Source organism: Neospora caninum, chromosome VIIb, assembly GCF_000208865.1.
Source record: "Neospora caninum Liverpool complete genome, chromosome VIIb".
Classification (NCBI taxonomy): Eukaryota; Apicomplexa; class Conoidasida; order Eucoccidiorida; family Sarcocystidae; genus Neospora; species Neospora caninum.
The window spans coordinates 263,804-287,991 of record NC_018394.1 but is presented as its reverse complement, the minus strand read 5'-3'; the positions used below and the strand labels follow the sequence as shown (position 1 = coordinate 287,991).

General features: G+C 56.3%; 3 protein-coding genes across 3 annotated transcripts; 1 reads left to right on the top strand and 2 right to left on the bottom strand.

The window, feature by feature from the left end:
- NCLIV_024140 (hypothetical protein) lies at nt 1-1,847 on the bottom strand (the record flags this gene model as incomplete). The annotated part of the gene is made up of 5 exons (XM_003882609.1): nt 1-70; nt 335-474; nt 778-799; nt 954-1,193; nt 1,735-1,847. The coding sequence occupies 5 exons, from the start codon at nt 1,845-1,847 to the stop codon at nt 1-3; spliced, it is 585 nt and encodes a 194-aa protein (XP_003882658.1).
- Nucleotides 1,848-4,831: 2,984 nt separating this feature from the next.
- On the bottom strand, nt 4,832-11,686 carry NCLIV_024130 (putative ATP-dependent RNA helicase; the record flags this gene model as incomplete). Its single annotated transcript, XM_003882608.1, has 9 exons — nt 4,832-5,326; nt 5,746-5,943; nt 6,484-6,639; nt 6,977-7,048; nt 7,516-7,578; nt 8,030-8,160; nt 8,602-8,826; nt 9,432-9,528; nt 9,953-11,686. The coding sequence occupies 9 exons, from the start codon at nt 11,684-11,686 to the stop codon at nt 4,832-4,834; spliced, it is 3,171 nt and encodes a 1,056-aa protein (XP_003882657.1).
- A 5,606-nt stretch (nt 11,687-17,292) lies between these two features.
- On the top strand, nt 17,293-22,734 carry NCLIV_024120 (conserved hypothetical protein; the record flags this gene model as incomplete). Its single annotated transcript, XM_003882607.1, has 10 exons — nt 17,293-17,599; nt 17,748-18,097; nt 18,653-18,716; nt 19,084-19,133; nt 19,831-20,100; nt 20,497-20,665; nt 21,003-21,374; nt 21,753-21,802; nt 22,146-22,217; nt 22,609-22,734. 10 exons carry the CDS (start codon nt 17,293-17,295, stop codon nt 22,732-22,734), a joined length of 1,830 nt encoding a protein of 609 aa, XP_003882656.1.
- Between the last annotated feature and the right edge of the window lie 1,454 nt (nt 22,735-24,188).

Genomic DNA, 24,188 nt, shown 5'->3' with positions numbered 1-24,188 from the left:
TCAGCAGACGCCGAAGACGGCGAGGACGGAGTAGGCGAGGAGAAAGATGCACCATGTCGGCACGACGATGCTGCAAAGAGAGAAATTTGAGAACCCGAAAAGGAAGCAAATCTCGAGACGCTGGTGACGCCGAGAGCCCAGAAGTCCTCCTTGGCAGGGCGAGACGGCCCGTGCCTCGAGAAGCGCGGGGCAAAACACGAGTCTAACGCAGGAAAAGCGAGAAGAGAGAATCCGCGAAAAAAACTGACCAGAGCAGAAGCGAAGGGGGGAGATAGGCCGAAACGCCTAAACACGCCGCCAGAGCCACATCCACCCTAGAAATGGAAGTCCTTACTTTTCGTCTCCAAAAAGGTAAAACACATCATTCGCCGGAAGCGGTTTCCTCTTCACACCCTCGACGGCGGGTGTCTCGACGGCGGTCTGCGGTCGAGGAGTCTGTTCTGCCGCATGCGCTGTCGCCTCGGGAACTACATTCTGTGTGATTCAGCAAGAAACGCCGCAAGAAGGACAGCACGATCCGCGAGAATGCGCACTGACAAGCGAGAGACGACGCAAAGAGGCGGGGAATCCGATTCGCGGCGAGGCAGGCGAGACCAAACAAACACTGCACACGCACGGTAGGCAGAGCTGTCGTTACATGACGCCGCAGTGCCAGGTACGCAGAGCACTGAAAACAGGGGGTAGCTGGAAGTGTGAAGAGAGAAGCAAACGCGAAGAAGGACGAGCAAGGAAAAGGGAAAAGCGAACAACGCAGGAAAAGGAAAACAGAGTGCTGACCTGTGCGACGGTTTGGTCCACCCTGCGGTGACACACACACACACACACGGAGAGCGCGAAAGTGAGGGCAAACCTGTTTGCAGCCATCTCTGGGCGACTGTTCTCTGTCTCTCTCATCTTTGTGTGTTTAGTTCTGCTTGCTGCGTCTCGTATCGCGTTCTTTTCCCTCCTCTCACTCGTCTTCGACGGGCGTCGCCTCTTCCTCGCCGTGCTCTCCACCCGCCTCGCCAGCGGCCGCCGCCGGATCCTTCTGCGCTTCTTCGCCTTCTGGAATCTTCTCCTCCTCTGCAGGTTCAGGAGCGGGGGACTGGGGCGTCTCGTCTTGTGGGCGTGGAATCTCGACAGTTTTGTAACTCGGGATATCCTTCAAAGCCTCCAGCGCTTCTCTGTTTGGAAAAAACACAACTGCTGATTCCCTACAAACACACAAAAACGCACGTGTGTACTTTTTAACAAGGACGTTCTCAACTCGTGTGATCACAGGAATTCAACTATAAATATGCACGCACGTCTGGACAGATGAACCGCTAGTTGTCACCAGCATATACGTGTACGGCAGACTTCCGAAAAACATGCTGGCAAAAGATAAGTGAGGGTCAGTGCACGCGCCAGCATCACACATCTGCAGATGCACGAATATCCAGGTAAACATATATCCACTTCATATTTATACAGATAGGCATTCAGTACAGGGAGATGGACCACGACATGTGGAGAGGATGTCGATCTACGCGACGGCTCGCGGCGTTCGCACACAGCTGGATTGGTTCGCGTCTGTCGAGGGGCATCGGGAGGAAGAAGAATCGCGAGAGCACGCGCGACCAGGAGCAAGTCGCAGATGTGCATGGATCGTTGATTTCAAAGTTTACACAAAAAAGCAACCGAGAATTCCCCGCTGCCGCCGTTTGTCTGTGCGGAAAAGTGGGGGTGCGAGAGCATGCAAAGACATGGACGTACGTTTCCGGCGTGTGTTTAATGATTTTTCCCTCGTAGGGCGTCAAGATCATCTTCAGCATGTCCAGCTCCTCAGCTGGGACAGGAGAAACCTGTCCGAAGACTTCGGAATCCATCTTGGGGGAGAGAAGAAAGCTTTTCCTAGAAAAGAAAGAAAAACGAGACGAAAGCCTTTCTCTCTCGACTTGGAGTGCACACGCGGTTTCCCTCTTTGTTTTCGTTGAAAAAAACGGCAAAAAAAAAGACGGCTGTTCTACACGTTCCCCAACGAGACGAAGGGGGAATACTTGAATGTCTTGGCCGAGTTGCATAGGAAACCCGAGTTGTTTAGTGCTTGTCGTTCCTCCTCTCTGTGTTCAGCTCTGTGGACTTTGAAAACACAAGCAAAGAAAATGGCCGGCGATAATCGAATCAAGGGCCTTGTGCGAGCGGTGTCAGGCAGGCGTGAGAGCGTCGCCTCGCGTCTTTCTTTCGTCTTTTTCCCGTCTGTCTTCCACCGGCCTTACCGCGTAAAAGCAGGAAAAGGGGAGCGTGGAGGAAAGAAGAAACGTACACGAAGAAAGGCAAATTGCCTGCGCCGTAAAGAGCCTCGGATGACCGACTCGGGAGCTGGAAACGCGGAAAAAGATCGGGAAAAGTGAGGAAAGGTGCGGATACACCTGAAAGTTGCAACACGCGCTGGGGGGAAAGATAGGAAGAAAACCGGGGAAATGAAGCGCCAAATGCTTCGAATTCAGCCTTCTGGTTCCAGAGACAAGCAGAGAAGGAAGGAGAGGGAAAAAGCTGGACAGCACACGTGAATTGCGGTTGCGCTACCGAGAGCACGCGAGAAAGGAAGAAAGGAAATGGAGAGAGCAAAGGACGGAAAGTGAAAAAACGACAGAATTCAATGTTTTCCCCGACTACGCAGAGTAGGAACAAATCGACAAAAACGCGGGCGAAAGAGACACAGGGGCTTTTTGAACCGCGTGCATGCGACACACACACTGAAAAAAAAGTGTGCAACACAGCGTTTCGTTATACCAAAATTCCTGTGGCTGTTGACCTATGGATCTCTTTGTTTGCTTCTTATAATACACAGTCCCGGTGTATATCCACACAGCTTTCATACAGATTGTTTTCTTTTCGCGTCGCCTCCAGCGTACGATACTCAGATACACATATACAGTAATATTCTGTTTCTCTCGTCGCGGCGCCCACTACGCAAATGTAAATATATATATATATATATATATATATATTTATTACGCATATAGATCTGTAGATATATATACTCTATATGAATGGTATGAATGCATGTGTATCATATCAGTTTTTTGAAAGGTGGACAGACAGAAATGTGGCGAACTGGTGATCTTTCGGACAAATGCCGAGCCGCTCCCAAGCTCTCTTTCAGCCCGGAGAGAAAGAAGACTGAACCCGAAAGAAAGAGAGAGAAGAACAGTCCCCAGATAGTAGCCAGTCTACCATGTAAGATGTAAGTCGCGCGGCTCTGCAAGAGAAAGGCAAGCAAGCAGATTGCATTTGCCACTGGAGAAGGATAACTTCACAAAACGCCGCCAGGACTGAGGACGAGCCGCGATCTTTCCGCCTATACACAGGGAAAGGCTTCAGGTACACGAACTCTCGAGAAACGTTATTCTTCCAAGAAGGCTGACAAAGCCCAAGACAGGAGACAGTGGTCTCAATCGGGAGGTGAAAAAAGTAGAAAAGAAGGGAAGGATTTTTCGGATATTTAGAAAGCGGACTCCCCAAGGAACAAGAGACCAAAGGGATCGCGCGATGAGGCGGAAAGGGGAGTTGTTTGTTCGAAAGACGCAACCATGCCTTTTCCGGTGAGACGCATTTCTTCTTCGCGGACGAGGCTTCCTTTCGCTCTTCTTAGCCTCGAAAATGCTAGTCTCAAGTCCTCTCCGGTTTTTCTGCAGTCTTCATCGTCTGCCGCTCCGCCGCTCTTTCGTGTGCTGCATGTGTGCGGGCGGCGGGCTTTTTCCAGTCCCTCAGTTTTCTCCGCACTCGAGATGCCGTTCTTAACATTCTCCTCTCTTTCGCGCGCAGGCCTTAATTCACCTCTTTCTGACTCTGTTTCTGGACAACGCACCGTCAAATCCACCTCTCTGTCGCCGTCTTCCAAGGCGTGCGACCCACACATTTCCACCTGTATTGGGATATCTACATATCGATTTATATATATATATATATATATGTTCATATATAGATAGATATATAGATATATCGGTATATCTCGGCCTCTAGACAAATACACGTAAATTGTAAAGTTGACTTCCAGGTTGATCCTGGCATGTTTCAAGAGAGGAAGACCATGACCCCGAACGCCCTGTTGGCAACACTTCATTCGTGCTGAAATTCGATTTTTTCGTGAAATGGTTTGAGATATCGCGAGGGTGCGTTCTCAGATCGCACTGACATTGCGGTGTCTCTCCCCTATGCTCTCGTCCAGGTCCAAGACGAGACTGCATCCTGGAGCGGATCCTGCTCGCAACAAACTGCCTCCTTGAGACGTTCCCTCTCTAGCTGCATGCGCTGTATGTTTTTTCTGCCTGGGCTTCGTACGGAGCAAAAATACTACCCTTCTTTGTACCCGTCCATGTGTGTCGGAAGCCGCGTCGACTCTTCCGGCCTTCCTGTTCTTTTTTTCTGGTCTAAGAACCCAGTCTCCTTTTTTCTTCCTAGCGCCGTACGTGAACTGTTTTCGGGCTTAGCCCACCAGCGGTTTTCCGAGACTGAATGCATGCGCTTCTCTCGGCAGTCAGAAGGATCCCGAAGGAGAAGCGCATGCATCGAAACGGCCAGGACAGAAGCGAGCAAAAATTGCTGTGAAATGTGTTTCGTCTTCGCGTCGCGCGTCACGAAAGCCTGGAAAAAGCCTTCCCACCTCTCAAAACGCGGACCCCGCCCACGCGGTTTCCTCAGACTGTCTCCCGCCTCAGCCCCAGCTTCTCCTTTTCTTCAGCCGCGACTGACGCGAAAATCCTCGCCTTTTCTCTCGGGTTTGCCGTTTCGACGCTTTCGAAACGGAGAGGCGCTGTGTGTCTCTCGAGGCTGCTGGTGCCGTGGATCTCGGCCCAGCCGCCGCTTTCTAGAACTCATTGGCCATGTCCTGGAGGAACGGCGGAATCTCTGCGTCGTGCTGCTTGAGGATGTGAATCATCGCCGGAGCGAGCTTCTTGTCGTTCCAGTTCATGTAGCTGATGGCGACGCCTGCTCTTCCAGCGCGCCCCGTGCGCCCTATTCGGTGGACGTAGTGCTCCATTTCTTGCGGCATGTCCACGTTGATCACCAGACCGACGTTCGGGAAATCCAGACCTCGCGCCGCAATCGACGTGGCGACGAGGACGGGGAACCGGCCTTCTCGGAAATTGCGGAAGACTTGCTGACGCTCCGGCTGCGTGCGGTTTCCAGTGAGGACTTCCGCGGGGATGCCTGCGAGGCGAATCGTGTGAGCCGTCGGGTGAATCGCTCGCTTGCTGCGCACAAAGACGATCGCCTGGCTGTCTCTCGACGTCGAGAAAAACTCCTCCAAATCCGCGCGAAGCGCCGCCGCCTTGAGCGGCTCCTCCACTTGCTTCACAATCTGCGGAAAACGAAAAAAAAGGGGGGAAACGGCGTGAGAGAAACAGAACAGGAAAGGCAACACGACAGCATCTCCCGAAAAGCACAAAGTGAAGGCGCTGCGAGGAATGCGTCCTTTTCGCCAAGACGAAAGAGCGTCCCGTGAGGGACACAAAAGTCGGAAAGAAAACCTTTTTATTTAACGGCCTGCACTGGCTTGTGTTTGGCTGTACCTACCGCACCTTCGCCTCGATTGCAAAACAGGAAACGGACCACCGTTTCTCTCAGTCTCCTTCCCCGCGATTCCACCTAAACCCCCCCCCCCCCCTCTCCCCCCTGAACATGTCGTGAAACGGAGATTCCGCGTCGGTTCGCTTTTCCCGCGTTCTTTTCGCTCGACGGCTGCCTCCGGCTCCACTCGCCATCGCCTCCGGCGCTCACCTGTTTCACCAAATTGTTCTTCGCAGCTGCGTTCATTCCTCCTGGAGCAGTCTCGTTGGCGGGGCCCACAGAGAGGCGAACGTACGCCGGCTTCAGCAGCATCGGTAGGAGACTCAGCAAGTCCGGCGGATACGTCGCCGAAAAGAGCATTGTCTGTCGCGTGTCCGGAAGGTCTCGGCCTTTCACGAGAGACATAATCTGAAGAAAGAGAAGGAAGAAAAGATCAGACGCTCACGTCCCCCGTGTGAGAAGTCGACTGGCCAGTGTCGCCTTGCGCAACACAGAAATGCAACTCACACGCGCTTCCGAGAGAGAATCCGGAACGCCCAAAGGCGCGAAGCACGGCGATTGAGAAAGCATTTCAAACGGAAGAGACCATGCAATCCCCCCCCCCCCGCTCCCCCGTGTCTCGGAACAGAGAGCGCCGGGACGAGGGGCATGTACACCCGACACGACTGCGCGGGTGGAAACGCGAGGAACTGTGCGCCGTCGCCGTCGCGAAAGCAGTCCCCGAGAGGTGATCGACATCCAGGAAGAGAAGCCAAGTATCGAAGGAGGCTTCCGCCGGGTCTACGCTGCGGCGAGACTTCATGCGAACGTGCGCGCTTCGATTCAGACTCCGTCATTCCCGCAAAAAGAGCCTCCTGCGCGACTGTGTGGCCAGAGTGAGGGACCAAAGCGAAAGCCTCCGGCGATTCGAACCCTCGAGAGTGGAGAACGTGCGGCGAGTCGTCTTACCACATTTCGGAAGCCGAGATTCAGCATCTCGTCAGCCTCATCCAGAACCAGAGTGGCGACGAAACTCAGGGAAATTTTGCACATGTCGCACATGTCCACCAAGCGCCCGGGTGTGCATACAGCGATGTCGATTTGTTGTTTGGAGATGAGATCAACCTGAAAACGAAAAAATTTTTCATGCATACTCGAAAACGCCTTCTCTGCGCCGCGCACACGCGCGAAACAGCCGAGAGTCTGTTTCCCGTGTGCCCGATAGCAACGAAAAGACAGAGAAGGCTCTTTCCTACTGAGTTCTTCCCCGGGTCACGCCTCGTCACGGTCGAACCCTCGCCCGAGCGGAGAATCCTTTTCACTCTGAGAGGACGAACAGCACAAGACGTCCTCCACCACGCGATCGTCGAGCCTTCTCTAACTTAGAATAGACGGGGAAAACCCGCCTCGCCCTCTCTTCAGCAAACGAAACAGGCTGTTACCTGCAACGAGCGTCTCTCACCTGGTCCTTTTGAGGGATGCCGCCAATCAGGAGGATGTGGGTGAGGCCAGTGCCGCGACAGACCCGAACAATCTGAATTGGACATGGCATGGACACCAGGCAAAAAAGCGATCTACAGCGAGAAATGGAAAGCATGGCGGAAAAGAGATGACCGGGGAGCGCACGGTTTTCGTCTTGGGTCTTCTGTTTCACCTGCTTTCTATTTTTCCTTGTCCAGAGACGCCTCGCTTTTCCGACTGGAAATCCCCCGTCTCTTCTCCGTGGGGTGAGCACGGGTCCAAAGTGAAAACGCGTGAGTTCTCTAAAAGCGTGCATCTCCCCCTTCTGTTTGCGTTTTGCGCCTCTCCTCCGAGTTGCGCGGTCCCACCACCCCAGTTTTTTCGACTCTAGACCGAAAAGAAAGAGCAAATGCGTGTTTGCATGCATGTCTCTCCCCGCGGGCTGGAAAGGCTGGTCGCGCGTCCGTCCTCCGTTTCTCCCTCCGTTGCCAGTCTCCTTTCTCCCAAAATGGAGACACTGGGCTGAGAGGCGTCACTCACGTCCTCGCCGATTTGAAGCGCGAGCTCTCGGGTCGGGACCAGAACGACGCCTGTTGGAGAAGCCTGGAAGACCGTCCAGCGCACACACGTCGAAATCATGTGTAGCGTGTGCGAATGTCCCTTCCACTGCGGTAGCGACATACACCTAAGAGTGCTCCAACAGACAGTCGAAAATGGAAACGCGCTCGCGAAAAAAGCAGGAAAGTCCTTAGCGAGAGATCCGCGCTCGAGGCGGCGTTACTGGAGAGAGAGGTGAGCACGGACTTGGCAAAGAGGCAGAAGAGAAGGCCAAGAGCGACAAGCAGGAACCTCTCGACTCGTCTGAAGGGCGGTGTGAGGGGCAATGCACGGGTGTACGCGTCTCGTCGACCGCCTGTCCCTCGTTCTTCGCAGAGAGAAAGGAAACCTCGAAACGTTGAGGTGGAGAGACACACGCAGACCAAACAAACCGCGCGGGAGTGTGTACAGGGTCTGGCCTTTCCAGCCGGAACCTTTCTTTTTGTTTCCTACTCACCTGCGCATGCGGGCCGGGGAAGAAAGGTCGGTCGATCGGTCCCATCTTGAGGAGTCGCGAGGCCATGGGGACGAGAAAAGCAAGCGTCTTACCGCTCCCGGTCGCGGCTGAGCCGCAGATATCGTACCCAGCTGAAGAGAGAGACACGAAACGGGGAGACAGGGGAAAACGGCGAAATGGAGCCTCCCGCGAAATCTGGGAGAAACGGGACCAAGGCGACACGAGAAAGGAAAGCCGAGGCCTCGCCGAGCGAAGCAGCGAAACAGGCGTGAATGCAGTCGAGAAAAAGACAGGAAGGGGAAGAAGTGTCTATCTCCTCTGCCTTCGACGTGCATGCATGAAGCCCACGCCTCACGCCTTCGGAGCGCCGTGGACGCTTGCCGAGAGCGGCACCGAGACAGAAATGGAGGAAAGGGAAAAAGTGCGGCCAACGTAACAAGCTTCTGAGATACACAGATTCGAGGTTTCTCCGAGACGAAAACACGAGCGAGAAAGGCCCATACATCACGGCCCCGTCCACCGACTGGGCTCTTCTCTATCTGGGGCTGCCGAGAGGCTTCGTTGTCGCGTACCGCAGCCGATGGGAATCGAGTGTCTCTGGACAGGCATGAGGCGCTTGAAGCCGAGGAAAAGGAGGTTGCCTAAAATTGCAGAGTGCAAAACGCGCTCGCTCCCGACGACGTCGGCGACGGGCAGAGGCAAGGACGCAGGGTCGTGCACGTCTGCTGTGGGGCCGGCAAAGGCCACAACAACTTCTTGGTCTTCGAGGTGCGCGACTCCGTCGCCGAGTCTCTCGTCTGAGAGCAGAAAGATCGCATTGCATGCAAAGAATTGCGGGGTTTAAGACTCGACCGCAAATGCGTCGCCTCCCCAGTCGCTGCGTCCCAGCAAAAAATGGAATGACGCAGCCCGCAAGGATCCTCTCCATCGCCAATGTGCATCTGGCCTCTCGAGGAGGTTGCGAAAAGTTGAAAATATGTGGGGCGCATTCATGTAGGAACGTCTCCTCAGCGCTCTCGTGCTCCAGTTCCACGAGGGAACTTTTTGTAGCGAGTGCACACATGCTGTTTATGTGCTATAGTCATCGCCCCTCGACTTTCCTGCGCCTCTGCAGGCAGCTGTGAAGAGCGCGACGTCGCAAGAAACGGGAGTGACGGCGGTTCATTCATGTGCACGCACAGAGCGACGACTACTACTACTACACACATCGACAGGCAAAGAAAGCATTAGGTGGACACACGTGGAGAAAATCAGGGTGGGAAAGAGCGTGGATGCGGGTACAAGCGACAGAACAGATATAGCAGAGGAAAGAGAACAGAGACACAAGCAGTGCACGCCAAAGGCTGAGCGCCTGGGGAGTGTGGAGTCTCTTCACTTTGGTGTGTTTGGTTTCGTTTCCAACCTGCGTTGAAACCCTCGTCAGGGTGGGGCGGAGGCGGAGGCGGCTCCGTTTTGGTGGCTTCTTGCGGCTCAGGATGAGCCTCGCTTTCCTTAGCGACCTGGAAAATGCGCAAATGCATGCACCAAAAAGGAGTGCAGATGGGGCATCCGAACCGAGACAGAGGCGTCTTCTTCTGCGGGTTTTTGGGTGAAGCGCGACCACATGCCTCCAAGTTTCCTGCAGGCACCGCGACTGTCAAGGCAATGCGGCCTCGGCCCTTGCGGGCGGCCGTAAAAGAGGAACGTGGCGGAGGCGAGCGACGAGAAGGACACGGCGACGTCTCCACAAACAGACGAAGAGGGCCAAGAAAGTCCACGAGGAAAAAGCGGGAGAGTGGATCTACAGCGCCGCGCGCGCCTCACAGAAGTGGGCCGTATAGACACCAGGTGCCAGGCGGGATCTCGTGCAAAGAAGGGTATATGCGCGTCAGTTTTGGGTTTGAGCAAGAAAGCCTGTCCATTCAAAGGCATGAACGCGCTTACCTCCATAGCCAGCGGCGTCTCCGCTCTGTCCCCTAGAATCACGTCCAACTCCTTTTGCTGTTCCTGCTTTCTTCTCTCGTTCTCCTCCTCCATTTCCTTCTTCAGAGCCGCTAACTGTTCCTCGACAGATGTGCTGGGTTCCGACCCTCCGAGCGCTCCTGGCGCCGCAGCCGCCGGGTCGGCAGACGAGCTTGCCGACGCTGCGGCGGAGGAAAGGGAAGGCGCCGAGGAAAAGGACGACCCCACGGTAGAGGGAAGAGACGAGGCTGCGGCCTGTGCTGGGTCGGTCGTCGCAGGAGCGCTTGCACTCGAGGCGTTACCTCCGCCTGCTGCCTCGCCGGCAGATTGCGCCCGGAGCGAAGCGGAGAGAAGTGAAAGGTACGAGAAAGGAACGGGATAGAGCGGCGGGTTGTCGCCAGACGCCGGCGCAGCCAGGCTCGGTGGGGCTGTGGAAAGAGGCACCGAGCTCGATTGATTCAAGTCGCCTTCTTGCTTTGTCGTGTTTGCATCCGAGGACGCCTGCGGTGCGTCGCTGTCCGAGGAAGAACTTCGAGACGAAGAGCCCGAAGACGAGCTGCGGTCGCGATGTCTCCTTTTCCTGTCGTGTCGGTGCTTTCTCCGGCGTCGGGATCTGTCTCTCTTCCGAGACGCGGAAGACGAACGCGAGGAAGACCTTCCGCTGGAAGACCGTCTTCTTCGCTTCTTTCGCTCTCTCTCGTCCTCTCTCCGGTGTCTGTGGCGGTGGTGACGGCTGTGCGCTCGGTGTCTCTCACAGTCCTTCTTTCGGCTGTCTCTTCTTCGTTTGTCTCTCCCCGGAGAGGCAGACCGGCTTCTGTCGACCTTGTCGCCTTCTCGAGATGGAGACCCGCGACTGGAACCGCGAGACGAGGACCGTCCTCTCCCCTTTTCCCGCTTCTCGGGCGTCTCTCCAGTTTGAGATGCAGGCCGCCTTGCCCCGGGACGCGCGGCTTCCGGCGCCTCCGTCGCGAGACTGGAGCCTCGACTCGGCGCCGAGGAAGGACGCGTGAGGCTCGGCGATAGCGAAGGACGCGACGCAGAGGCCGAACCCTTCCGGCCGTCCTTCTCCTTTCTTCGGCGATCCCCTCCTCCTGAGCTCTTTTTTTCTCTCGATCTCTCTGGAGATCTGCCTCTCTTTCGCTTCTCGCTGCGACTGGAGCTGTGTTTGTCGTCCTTCTCTTTCGCACGTCGCCTGTCTCCCTCTCTCCGTATCTCTTTTTTCGCCTTCCTCCCTTGATCGTCGTCCTTCTCTTTTCTCTTGTCTTCCTCCATGTGGACATCCTCCCCATCCTCCGTCACAGGTCGTGCACTCGCATCCTGTCCCTCCCTCTTGGCCTCTTTTCTCTTGCCGCGTCTGTCTTTTTCGTGCCCGTCCGTGTCCTGAGTCTCGGACGGCCTTTCTGGGCCTCTTTTCTCTCTCTTGTGTGCCTCGTCTTTCAGCTTCTTTTTCTTCTCGCTCTTCTCTGCCTCGTCAACGTCCTTCCCTCTGTTTGTCGCGGCCGTGGCGTCCCGCGATGCCTTTCGGTCCTTTTCTCGCCTCTCGTGCCGATGCCGATCTTTTCCGCTGTCACGGCGCTCCTTCTTGTTCTTTTCGCGGTCTCCATCCTTCTTTTTCGCGTGCCTCTCGCCCCTGTCCCCGCCGTCCTCGCGCGGTGCGTCGGGCTTCTTCGCCTCCTCATCGTCCGCCTCCGCTTTTAAAAGACTAGAAGGCGCCATAGATTCTTGGTCGATACCGTCCTGAGAGGACGGAGTTTTGACGAAAACGCAGACAGAGAAGCAAACTCTTTCCTGGCCGAGGACGGTGACGCAGTCGAACGCACTGCGACTGCGGGCACCACTGCATGTCCGCAATTGGAGTCGCGGAAAGAATGTGTCGACAGACGACACGGAGACGAAATTTCGGACTGCGGCGGAGCAAGGACAGGAACGACCTTACCACACAAACGCTAGAGGACTGGAAAAAGCGAAACACAACAAGGCGTTACGCTGCCACGAGAGGTATCGGCTCTGTGTGGCTGCTGGGAAAAATCAGCCAGGGGAAAACTTTGGCGAAAAACAAGTGCCTCCCCGCCGGCGCCTGGCCGATCGAAATCCCCTTGAGAAAACACACAAAACGTTTAGAACGCAATCGCCACAAAGAGATCTCAGCGAAGCACAACGGAAACGGTCGTAGACACACAGCCGTCTTTCTTCCCACGAAAAGACCCATCTCCCTCCCCCGCTGGCGACGGGCACAGAAACCGAATCGGCTCGCGATTTGGGTACGCGCGGGTCTGACCCAGCAGCCGGCCCCGCGACGAGAGACCGCGACAAAAACGGGAGGGTAGAATCCTGCGTCGTGTGTGTTCCAGAGAGGCTCTTCCTCTGGATTTCGGTTCCAGACGTCGCGGGCACTTTCTGAAGCAGGAACTCCTTCTGTGAACCACGCGACGAGGCGCAGGGGTCCTTTTTGTCTCTCGTCCTGGAGAGTGGGGTCAAAACTCGGAACACCCCGCCAGGAAGCCGCCGCACAGCCGCTAGCCGTGAGACAGGCGTTACACCGTTTCGTCCTTTCTCCGAGAACCCCGAGGAGGACAGGCGGCATGTCTCTTTGAATCATTTGAAGAGGCGTTCTGGAAGCCCCGAAAGACATGAAACACGGGGTGAAACCCGAGGACGAGGCAATCGAGGGCGAAACACCGTCCGTCTCACACAACAACGGGTACAGGCTCTCCCGAGCCCCCAGGTAGGCTACCATGTAGGAGCCGAGAAATCGCGAAAAACTGAAAGACGCATGGATGGGGGGAAATGTTCGAAAGGGAAGGCGCCGCGATCCACGATGCGCCTTTTCCCCCGTCGAGAATCCAAACGCAGTGTCCAAAAGACAGGGAAGTTCTACACTCGCGGCGCGCCGCCATCTCACGTGGTAACATCGGGTGTTTCCCCGCCGCAGAAAAAAACGTGAGCAAAAGTCTTAGAGACCCAGATGTGAAGAAATCCCCTCCGTCTCACGAGAGTAAACGACGCCGATCCAACACACTATTCGAAGGCTGAGACGCCAGCCTCAACGAGAACGGCTGTCAGCGTCGAGCCGGCCTCGGGTGGTACACCTTCTCTGACGACGACCAGCGTTTGCATTTTTGCCAGGAAAATTCCTTGACGCGCTCCACAAGGCGTATACCACTTTAACAGTTTCCTCGGAGGGACTCTAATCGGGTGTTCCCTCCTCATAGATGTGCGTGACTGTGAGACGCTGCGCAGCTGTCCTAGACCAGCAGCTGCCAAGCCCAGGACACTAGCAAATCCTTCCCGAACTTGGCAGGTGCTGTCATCAAAGAACAACTTTGGAACTTTGTCTCTGGCGCGATGCTGACCCACGCTTCAGAGAAATTCCTTCGGAATCTTCTTTCGGACAAGAGGCGTGGTGCGAGCCGTGAACAGGTTTTCTCTGGATTCGAACAACCTAAGGGATACTCTGTCCGGGACCGCTACCGAATTCCAGAGTATGCATATACGCAGATAATGGAGGCGCCCCTTCGTCCTTGCGGGCAGAAGTGGACAAGCTCTGTTGATGTAGAGCATCAACGACCGTCAGATGTTTCTAGTGAGGATGAGGGCATCGATTTCGGTGACACAGCTCGCCGAGCCCAGAAGCCCCCGTTTGCGTGTTCTCTTCTGCGGTTGGCGGACTGCCGACATAAAGTGTTTACGTTTTGTCTGTCAGATGGCAAGTGCAGCCCCTTTAACCGGTAAAAAATGGACTGTTTTCCAACTGTGCCTGAGCTCTGTGATCGAATTCAGCCACACGTGCGTTCCGGCGCCTCGTGAGAAAGGGGAGAAACGAAAATGTGGTGTTTTATCATAGACAGCAGAGGGACTGTCTATGGTGCGGTCGGCTTTGATTGGCTGTAGCGAACAGGCGTTTTTTCAACGGTGACGGTGCGTTTCCCAGCCCACCGACCGGAAGTTTAAAAGAACTGGACAAACACAAGTCCCGCCCGTTGAAGCCCACGCCGTCCTCTCCCTCACAAATGCTTCGGAACGCCTGTAGCCTTTTGCAAACGGACGATGCTTCACAGGATCGACAGAGGACACAACGTGGCACGTCGGAGGTTGAAAGCCGTCGACGCAGACGTTGAATTTCCGGCGCAACGCAGGAAAGGCACGGCCTGTCTTGTGAATCTCTGTTGAACTCTCTGACGAAACCAAGGGACCAGAGACTGTGTGTGAATGCGTCCAACCAAGACAAAACGGTAAACGTGCTGCTGCGCTGACAGGAGCGGCGCGGTCCAGGTTTTTTTGGCGATCAACCTGTGGCTGAGGCTTCGGAATCCCGAAAATATGAACGTAACTTGGATCGGGCCTGGATTCCCAACTCGTCACACGAGACACTTGCCGCGGAAAAAAAACGGCAACTGGAAACTGTGACGAGCGCGTGAATTCAGTGGGAAAAGTGCGAAAGAAAGAAAAGCTAAACTACACCGAGGTCTTTTACCCACGCCATCCTTTGAAGTTGCGAAGCTTTCCCCGGGGTCAAATCATCCAGGCCTGGCAGGGGGATTGTTTTCGGCCAGCGTTCAGAACGCGGTCCCTTACTTTCCAACGGAAGGAACGGTTCTCTGCCTGGTAAGGCGTGCCGCGTGTGCGACGGTAAACGGATCGTCCTCTAAAGTTGCATGACATCTGCAGAAATGCGTTCGAAACGGGGTAGGGCGTCCACAGCTGTGAAAAAGTGACATGCGGAGGCGCATCTCTCGATTTTCGGCATGCAATCCGGATGACCAACTGAGCAACGCGGGCGTGAATTTCGCTCGAGAACGCTTCTCCTCCTGCAAACAACACAAGCTGGCTATCGATTTTTTCGCTGGTATAAAGAGTTTCCAAGTCTACTGTACACACTGCACAGCGCCGTGCAAAGCGTTTAGGAGGCGGGCGATGCGTCGCCCCCCATAGAAATCCCGGCAGCTTTTCCCTCCGACTCGAACCTTTTCCTGTGCTCGCGCTCCGACCCTCGTCGGCCTCGTTCGGTGTCTTCGTCATTCAGTGGAACCGTCTTTGGCGTTCTTTTTTTGTCACTTCAGAGGGAGACAAACTGGCACTCTCTGACGCCTTGCTGGCTGCGGCCTTCCCGCAGGCGCGAACTTTTCCCGCTCTGCGGTCTCGCAGATCCGTGGACGAGGACTCTCGTGCTGTCGTGTGCATGTTCACTCGCATATATCTACCACGACGTTCGTGTTCTGCTTAGGCCATTGAAGCATTTGCCGCTGTCGACACTGCCACGGCCCTCCGCAACCTTCTTTTCAGCACTCTGGGCTGCGCATGTGTACGGATTCATCGTGAGTGATTCGGCTCCACCAGCGAAGAGCCGGCTCGTCGGAGCGAGAGGGGCCATGGCGCCGCAGCCCTGCGCGGAGTTTCAGCCTCTGCTTGCAGTGAGAGAGAGGCTGCTACAGAGCCCGAAGGTTTTGTGCCGTCTGCCGTAAGAGCGTTTTCCGGGGAAGAAGGCGCCGTCCTCGCCCTACTCTCTGCTCGTTGTACACTTCCGTATCAGGAACTGAAGTTATCCCATAATCCCCTGCCGCCGTTTACAGGCTCGTGCACCGGTCAGGAATTATATCCTCGACGGGACGCACGCCTTACAGAACACTGAACAAAAAGCGATTTCGCTTGCGCCTGCTTCCCTCCAGAGTCTTTCGAGGGAGGCTTCTTGTGGCCCATCGTCCGCGAGTGCCTGCAGAAGAAAACCCCAGCGCTCGCGCCTTTCCCTTTGTAGGCTAGCAGATGGAGCGTCTGACCACCAGCAGGTGTTCGATCCCGCAAAAAGAGTAGCAAAGAGGAATGCCAGGATGCGTATCCCGGTGAAATGAACACGGGCGCGGTTTTGCCCATCCGGATAACCTCCTTCCCGGCGACTCGTGTACCTGGATTTCCCTTGCATGCGAGGCTCCTTTCTCACCTGTCAGCGACAGGGTAGTTCTCCTCCCAACTCCCCTCTCGCTTTTTCTCGAGCGAGCTCGGCTTTCCTCGACAGCCATGCTCCCCCGTTTTCTTCTTTCGCCTTCAAGATGTCTACACGCGGGCGTTTCTCCCCGTCTTCGTCCCTTCACTCGCTTCTCTCTCCTTTCCGCTCCTCCGGCGATTGCCTCAAGGAAGCCCAGAAACCTCTTCGACTGCAGGCCTCGCCTTCTGCCCATCTGTCTTTTGCACCATGTTCCTTTCCTCAAAAGAACCTCCTCTTTCCTGAAGGCCTCGCTCACCAGCTACGCCGTGTAGACTGCTCTTTCCATTGTTCGTCTTCTCGTCCCCCGTTCCACACGTGTCGCTCTCTGCCTTGTTCCTCTCCCACCCTCGGTACCCACAGAAATGTCGGGTCCGAATTGCTTCGAGCGCAGCGTTGTGTCGCAGAGGAGCGACGGCTCTTCTCTCAGGACGCCGGTTCGAGTGACGGAAAGAAGACTCTGTCCTCGAGCAGAATAGAGCCTTCCCAGAATGCGCCTGCCAGCGGGCGGTTCAAACTGTTTCGTGCGGTCGAGAACCTTGTCGGCGCAAGGGCCAAGAGGCCTGTATCCTCGCCGGAGACGGGTGGGGGACAGGTGTCTCCTCGGGCGCCCCCGTCACCGCGCGAGGTGGCCGCAGAGACCCCACACCCCACAGACGAGGCCGCGACCGAAACGGAAGAGATAGCGCCGGAGATCGTTACAGAGAGACTGACAGACGAGAGCGCTCACTGGCTAGCGAGAAGTTCCTGGAAGGCGCAGCGTTCAACCGGACCCAACTGCGTTTCTGCGAGGGTAGCGCAGAGTGAATCGCGAAGAGCAGACGGAGGCGGAACCAAGCACGTCACGGTTGTTCTCGTTCATGTCGCCACGTAAGGAAGACAAGACACCAAAGAGGAAGAAAAGCGGAGACAAGAGGACAGAGACACATGGCAAAGAGGAGAACGAGCGACGGAGGAGAGACGAGAGAAGGGAAAACACTTGTGTAAGGGGAAGCACCAGACAAAAAACGGCTGAGAGGCGCGAGAGGTGCCGTAAGGATCGAAAAAAGGAAGGGGTTCCACGGCAAGGGACAGAAGATGCACTGGAAGACAGCAGATACCAAGGGGAGAATCGACAAAAAGCCACACACACACACACACACACACACACGAAAGAAGGCAGTCCGGCAGAGGTGAGAGCCCCAGAGAAGAAACTGTTGTGAACGTCAACTTTTTTTGCGAGCGCTGGTAATCTCTCCCCTTTAAACGTTTCTTACCCGCGAGCCTCCGCTCTGTGCCTTGTCGCCGTTTACGCCCCTACCTCGCGTTCCTCTTGTTTCCGTTCCCCGCCCCGTCGCTTCTCAGGATGGGAGCCACGTGCCCGTCGGCCTCTGCGTCGCTCTCGCTTTTCCTTCGAAGCCTCCTCCCGAGGCTCTTCCTTCTGCCGGGTGCCCGACCTCCCCCAGCCGAGGGTGGCTGTGAGCAAGCGCAGGCACACTCGGCAGGTTCCGTTCTTTCTTCGCGTGAGCCGGTCTTGTCTCCGGCGCAGCACCGCGCCCTGCCTTTTGAATTTGTCACTGTCGACGCCTCGTCCGAGCCTCAGCTGGCTGCGTTCCTCGCTCTCCCTTCTGTTCCCTCACTGGTGTGCTTCTACCGTCGAAAAATGTACTCAGGTAAGTTCTGCGCTCGGCCAGAGTGGTGACTGGCAACGCATCCGAGTTTGTGTCTCTCCGCCGTTTGCAAAACGTCTCTCTACACCCTTTCGAATGACGAGAGCAGAAGCGTGCGCATGCGACCCCTGTCTCCTGTCTCTTCTCTCAGTCCTGGCGCCTGGCGCGTCGGACGCCGCGCTTCTCCGATTCCTGCGCGAGGCTGCCGACCTCGCCGAGGCCTCGGGGCCTTCCCAGGAGGAGAAAACGGCGTTTTCGCGCGTCGCGCCACACAAGGCAGCCGAGGCTGTGAACGAGGCTCGAGCTGAGGCAGCCAGCGGTCTCCAGGGAGGGCCTTTCGCCGGGGTCTCCGCTTTGGGCTCCAAACGCACCACGGCGACAGAGGCAGTCGCGCTCGCAGGGGCGTGGGCCGAACGGAAAGACGTGCAGTGTCTCCTCACCCGATTGGAAGCCGCGATGGCGCAGCGGCAAGCCGAGGAAGTCCAGCGACTGAACGACGAGGTAACGAATTTGCTCTGTGAGGTTTCGCCCCCGTCTGGCCTGTTTAAAGCAGTGTGTCCCCCTGTCTCTGAGACAGTCGGGCGCGCGCGCTTCTCAATCGGGCTCTTCTGCGGCAAATAGCAGAACCTCCGACCGGCGCCGTCGCGCTGGAGACAGACAGATCGGAATCGCGTCATCACGTTTCTTGAGCATAGTGTGGAATTCGTGTCAGCGCGTAGAGTAGACAGGCCTGCTGCCAGCAGGCGCCGTTCCACGAGACAGTTGCCGCAGAAACCGGCAACACCCACGGCGAGAGACGAAGCTGCATGCGGTTTTGTGTGGGCCACGGTCTGACGGGGCGCTCGGACGGTTCCCTCGGCGACGCAAATGAGGGTGCGCGACGTGTTTCGCCGAAAAAATCAAAGAGCTGCGCAGGAGGAAAGCGCCAAAATGTGCATGCGATTCGCAGTGCTTTCTCCAAGTCCCCGTGTCCTTCAGAGGCCCTGGGTGTTCCAGAGCCCAGGTCGTTAAGATCCACGCAGTTTTTTCCCCTGCTTCTGGGCTGTGTTTTTTTAGCTGGCTACGGACTGCCGCAGAGAAGACGCCGTGCTGACAGGAGGCCGAAGACTGTTCGCAGAGCGTAAGACAGCGGCTAGTTCGAGTCTCCTTTTCTCTTTTCGCTCGTTGCGCCTTCAGAGGGAAAAGAGAGGCAAAACGAAGCTGTGCATGCATGCTAACTTTAGACGGGGGTGGACTCCCCTTTTACACTTTGACTGTGTGGGATTACAAAACCCAACTTTTTGTGTGCCAGCAGAGACCAGATGAACTGTCGGTCCTAACTGGACCGCTCACGTGGTTCGCCGCCGAGCACTCCACAGGGTGTACACGGAGTTGCTCCGAGGGATGTCTCCATCGCTGGACCGGAGCTATTTTTTGTCATCCTCGGGGGCGAAGTCCCAAGCTGGCGTTTCCGTGTTTGTCACCTCACGGCTCTGTTGCCTTCCCAGTGCAGCTACGACTTACACGAGGCACACCGCCGGACAGGAAGGCTCTCACTGTAAGTCCTGCGCCGCGTGCGCGCGCGACAAAAACAGAGGCGCAAAACTCTTCAGTGGATCCACTGCATGTACAGGCATATGTATATGTGAAGCTGTGTGCACATCGACCTGGATGCATTTATGACGTGGAGACGCGCGTCCAGAGACCCACGCTTTTCCACGCCGTCACACCACACGTGTACAGATATATATATATATACATATATATACATATATATATATACATATAAATATGTATATATATATATATATATACATATAAATATATATATATATATGGATAGATAGATAGATGTAGAGATATATAGATATAGTTGTACGTGTGCGCTGGGAGCGTTGCGCAAAATCTTCATGCAAAAAGGCATGCAGACGGGTTCTCCGAACGACACTCACGCTGGACACCACTATACTTAATGCACTTAACATGATGGTCATGAAAAGCCCACGCGAAGTTACGAGCCTCCATCCTGGACCGTTTTTTGAGACAACGAACCGGAAAGCGCGAATTTCAGGTCGCACGGACAGAGGTCTCGACCTCGGCAAAGCCTGTAACGGTGACGTTGGCGTTGCCGTGGAGTTCCCAGCGCCTCGCATTGGAGACCTAAAATACGTGACGCTTGTGAATCTCCTGTCTTGGCGACAGAACTGGGAAAGAAGAGAGTGCGCGCTATGCTTTTCCACGGTTTTTGCTGTCAGGCTGTTCTCACTGAAATCCTCGGCGGCGCCCTGAGTCTTCCCGAGAGCCTCCACCCTGCAGAAGCTGCCGCCGCGTCTAGGCACGGGGCGCGAAGCGTGACGGCTGCGGAAACGCTTCGAACTCGGAGAAAAACTGGCGCTGCGGAGCAATGGGCTTCGCTCTACGATCGCGGAGGTTTCTGGGATGAACTGGAGACGAGTCCGGCGTGCGCGCGCCTCCTAGCACGCGCCACAGTCGCGCTTTTTGACCACGAACGCGCAAATCTCCAGGTGAGACCGACAGAAAGGAGTCGCGGGTGTTGCTCGGAAAGCAGGAATTCCGCACCCTAGCCGGCCGCTGGACGTTCTCCTTCGGGGATTGCTCCCCGCAGGGACCCTGGAACACATAGAGTCGTGCGTATGTCCTCCATGTGAACTTCTCGCTACCCCGCAATTGCGCGTGCCTGGATGCCCCAGCGGAAGGGGGGAATGCGTCCTTTCGCTCGGCGTCCTCGCCGAGTGCATGACGGCGGGTTTAGCTTATCCCCGGTCTCCGCCCCGCTGGTGGAGATGCGGGCGATTTTTCTCTCTCGCACGCGGCGCCGTCCGCACCTCTCGGCGAGCTCGGTCTGCGCTATGTTCTGGAGAGGAGTGAAGCGACGTGTGTGGTGTTTGGCTGTCGCGTAGGAGCTGGATCTGTGGATGAGTCGCCTGGACGGAGACGAACCCGCCGAGTGGGGAGCTGTGAGCGCTTCGTTTTCCGAAGCACTGCGCGAGGTCCTCGAAGCCGAGGAACCGGTCAGGCCGTTGGATGAAGCCGTGCACTTCGCGCATGTGACCACGAAAAACGAGCGAGGTGAGAGGCGGACTCTGAGTTGCACAGATGCTCCAGTGGTTCGCGTCTTTGGTCCTGCACGACCCCTCGGGTTCTTCATTTCGCGGGTTGTTAGCTGGAAACGCGGCTCGGCACCGTCCGCTCTTCGAATTCGAAGGAGCCTGCCTCTGTCGCTCGGGGCACGCGGTCTTGGAACGCCTTAACTGGAGCTCTGCGTTTGTATTGAAGGAACGCCCTGGTAAAAAACCGACCGTCAGTGCACGGGCTCTGCATGCGAGCGGCGCCGAGGCCAGAGAGCGCATGGGTGACGAGCGTCGTGGGCTTTCCGGGTGTCTGCTGGCTTTTTGTGCTGCGGCAGATCTCGCCAGGTATAGGCCTTCAGTCTTCTTTCTCTCCTCGAGTTCTCTTCTTTCCTGTCCCCTCCGAACTGCGAGTCGTCTCCACCGCCTCAAAGCCGCCCGGCGCTTTCACCAGGGAGGGCACGACGAGGCCTTGGGGCTAGCCGTCCGCGCCTACCGCCTCGAGTGCCAGGGCGCGGCTGGACGGCGCGACACAGCGCCGGCGCACGTTCTTGGAAAGTGGCGAGATGACGAAGCGACGCTTCACGAAGTGGATGCTTCGCACGACAGAATCGGAGGAAACGGAACGGAAGATCTCTTTGACCAGATGACTTGCGCCCGAGCCGGCTGGCCGGCGAGGGCCCTCGTCATGGCCATGTACATGGCTCTGGGTGAGTTAAAAACGCGCAGCAGTGCGGGAACCTGACCAGGGCGGGTTTCAAAGAAGGAACCGGTTCGTGCAGTTTTTTCGCTGGTACTTTTAGAGGTCGAGAGAAGGTGCGCCGAAGGGGCTGGAGCGGGAGACGCAGTGGGGAAACGCGAGAGAGCCTTGGGAGCACGCGGGGAGGCCCTGCCTGCTTTTTAGAATCGGACGCAGGCCGGTTTCGACGGAGGTGCGCCTTTGGTTCGGAAAAAGAAAGGGGCATGAGGACGCAAAACTCCAGCTGGCCAAGACAAACCTGGAAAGATCGTCTGCGGTCCCGGGTTTCCACGCACGACGGTTTCACGAGGTGATTGTCGGATGTGCGATCGCAAACGTTCGTTTTCAGGCGCGAAACACCCTGCAGTGCAGCGCAGCCGTGCCGAGTTGGAAGTCGTGGTAAGTTCAGGGATCCTCGCACGTTTGCCGAGTTGACAAAGGACTCGGCGGCGCCGGCGTGTATCCGCAAGAGTGTCGATCCAGTCGTGGTACAGTTCACGCACGCCGATGGGGACGGATGTCAGGGCCGGGGGAAAGCCTCAATTCGCTTTCTTGCCGGGGCGGCTGCAGAGGCGCGAAGCGACACAGAAACCAGCGTCGGAGGGCGCGGCTGGGGTGGAGCACAGCTCGTCGCTTCATCCTGGGTCAGTAAAGGTGTCCGTTTATCAGAGTGAGAGCGTTCGACGCGTGGGCGGTTCTGCGTTACAGCCAGAGTGTCGGGTGTTTGTCCTTTTCGCTGCAGCTCGGCACCGACGGGTTCGTCCCAGTCGTCTTCCCGCACACGCGAGCGCGGCCTGGCGGAAAGCCTATCATGGTGAGGCCGTGCATGCAGTGTCCCGTCGTGTTCCGTGCGACACATCCGCATTTTTCGTGGCCCACCCACATGTGAGGACCAGAGAGTTCAGGGGCGCGCGAGTTGGTGTCAGGGCGCATCGTACAAGCAGCCCTCGACTCCGCTGGGTGTTTGACGGCGATCCCCACGTTGAAACGCCTCTCCACTGCTCCAGCGGCCGACTCTGCGTGCTCAGAATTGCGGCGAACTGGCGACTCGGCCGTTCCGTCTCCGGTTTGTCGTGGTTGCGCGCCACCGAGGAGAGGAGAGTCTCGAGGAACGGGGAATCAAGCGGGGAGTGTGCATGCGTGTCTGTGTGCGTGTGTGACTGTGCGTGTGTGTGTCTGTGTGACTGTCTCCACGCGTTTTGCAGATGCGTGGAAAGAGCGGCAAGTGGCACTGGCTCGGCCCGTATTGGAAACCGCCTTGGGCGCCTTCAAACAGAGCCCGATGGCCGACCGGACCCGAGGAATGGGCATGGTCGGACCCTACCCGGTGACGGTGGGTGTCGAGTTTTGGGCATTTTCTCACCGGCAGAAGCTGCAAGATGCAACAGGACTCGTCGTGCGTTTGCCTGCGTTGGGTAAAGCCTAGGAGAGAGAGTGCAGAGCCTGAGGCGAACCCTGAGTTGCAGCGGCGGGATGTGCCTCGCACGACGTGCAAACAAACTGCCTCACTCCGGGGCTTTTCTCGTGGACGAACGTCACTTTCTATATTGGGAAAGCGTTTCTTGTGCACGCGACAGCTTGCTGCTTCTACAGGGAAGGTGGTCCGCGACAAACGGCCTGCTGAAAATTCCCTGACACGTCCCTGGCACTCGCAGCCTGCGACATCCACGCTGCTCAGTGCCTCGCCCGTTCAGTGCATGTCTGATGTCTCTCCCTCTCGCTGAACAGTGCTGAGTGACTGGACGCAGAGTTTTATGTCCTCTCTAAAACTCAGTGTCGCACTGTCCCAGAAATGCGGCAATGAAGACTGTCGCGAACGGCAGACGAACGACTTGCTCTCCACTGACGCCAATTCTTGACTGTCTTGCTTACCGGCTCCAAGTTCTATTGTGTTAGCAGAACATCGTAGCTGCTGTGTACGGCAAGTTCGTGCCGCTGAATCTCCGGTGACTGATAAGCGTGAGGAGAGCACAGAAGGGAAGGAGAGACAGAACTGCAGAGAGCGAGTCACCTAGAATATCTTGTCAGTACGCTGGCCGAAGCACTCTCGAGCAAGTTACAGAACGCATGATGGGGAAAAAGGTGTGAATCGGGCCTTCGGCGCCACGCTTCATTTTGCATGCGGCACTCCGTGGGTGGGGCCTGCCTGGCCGCCCGCAACGAGTTCCCAAGAGAAAAAACCCAGAGGGATATAGTTGGACCTACGCAGATGCCACCCTTTAGTCGATACAGCACGCTCTTTAAGCTCGGAAATTGTCCATAGGCGCTGGAATGCTTTCGCTGGAGCTCCCAGCTTCTTCTTCTCACATTTCAAAGAGGCGTCTCCCTCAGGGAGTCCGTTATTTGAAAGAGTCGTCGAATCGACAATCTCAAATGAAAGTCAACCTCCACAACTGAGACTGGGAAGGCTTCTGATGAACTACTGGAAGCGGTACTTCTTGCTTTTCCGGGATATTCCCGCTAACAGGCGGGATAAAACGTGTGTCGTGGCATCGAGAGCCTGTTCCTGTCCACGCACTACACAGCGTTTCCCGGCTTACGATGGCCACAACAACTCGAGCTCCTGAGCGAATGGCAAGAAACGGGATTTTCCCAACCGTGTGTGCGACGTTTCAGCTCCTTTTGTGGTTGTGTGTGATGCCTGTGGCTAGGACGCGGAATTTGTTCGTCGCTAGGAAACCGACTGGCCGTAGAAACAGTCGCAATTTGCTGGACCTGTTGCCACGCGGAATCGAGTTTGAGAGGCCGGATCTTCCACTTCTCACCGAGACGGAAGAAACCTCCG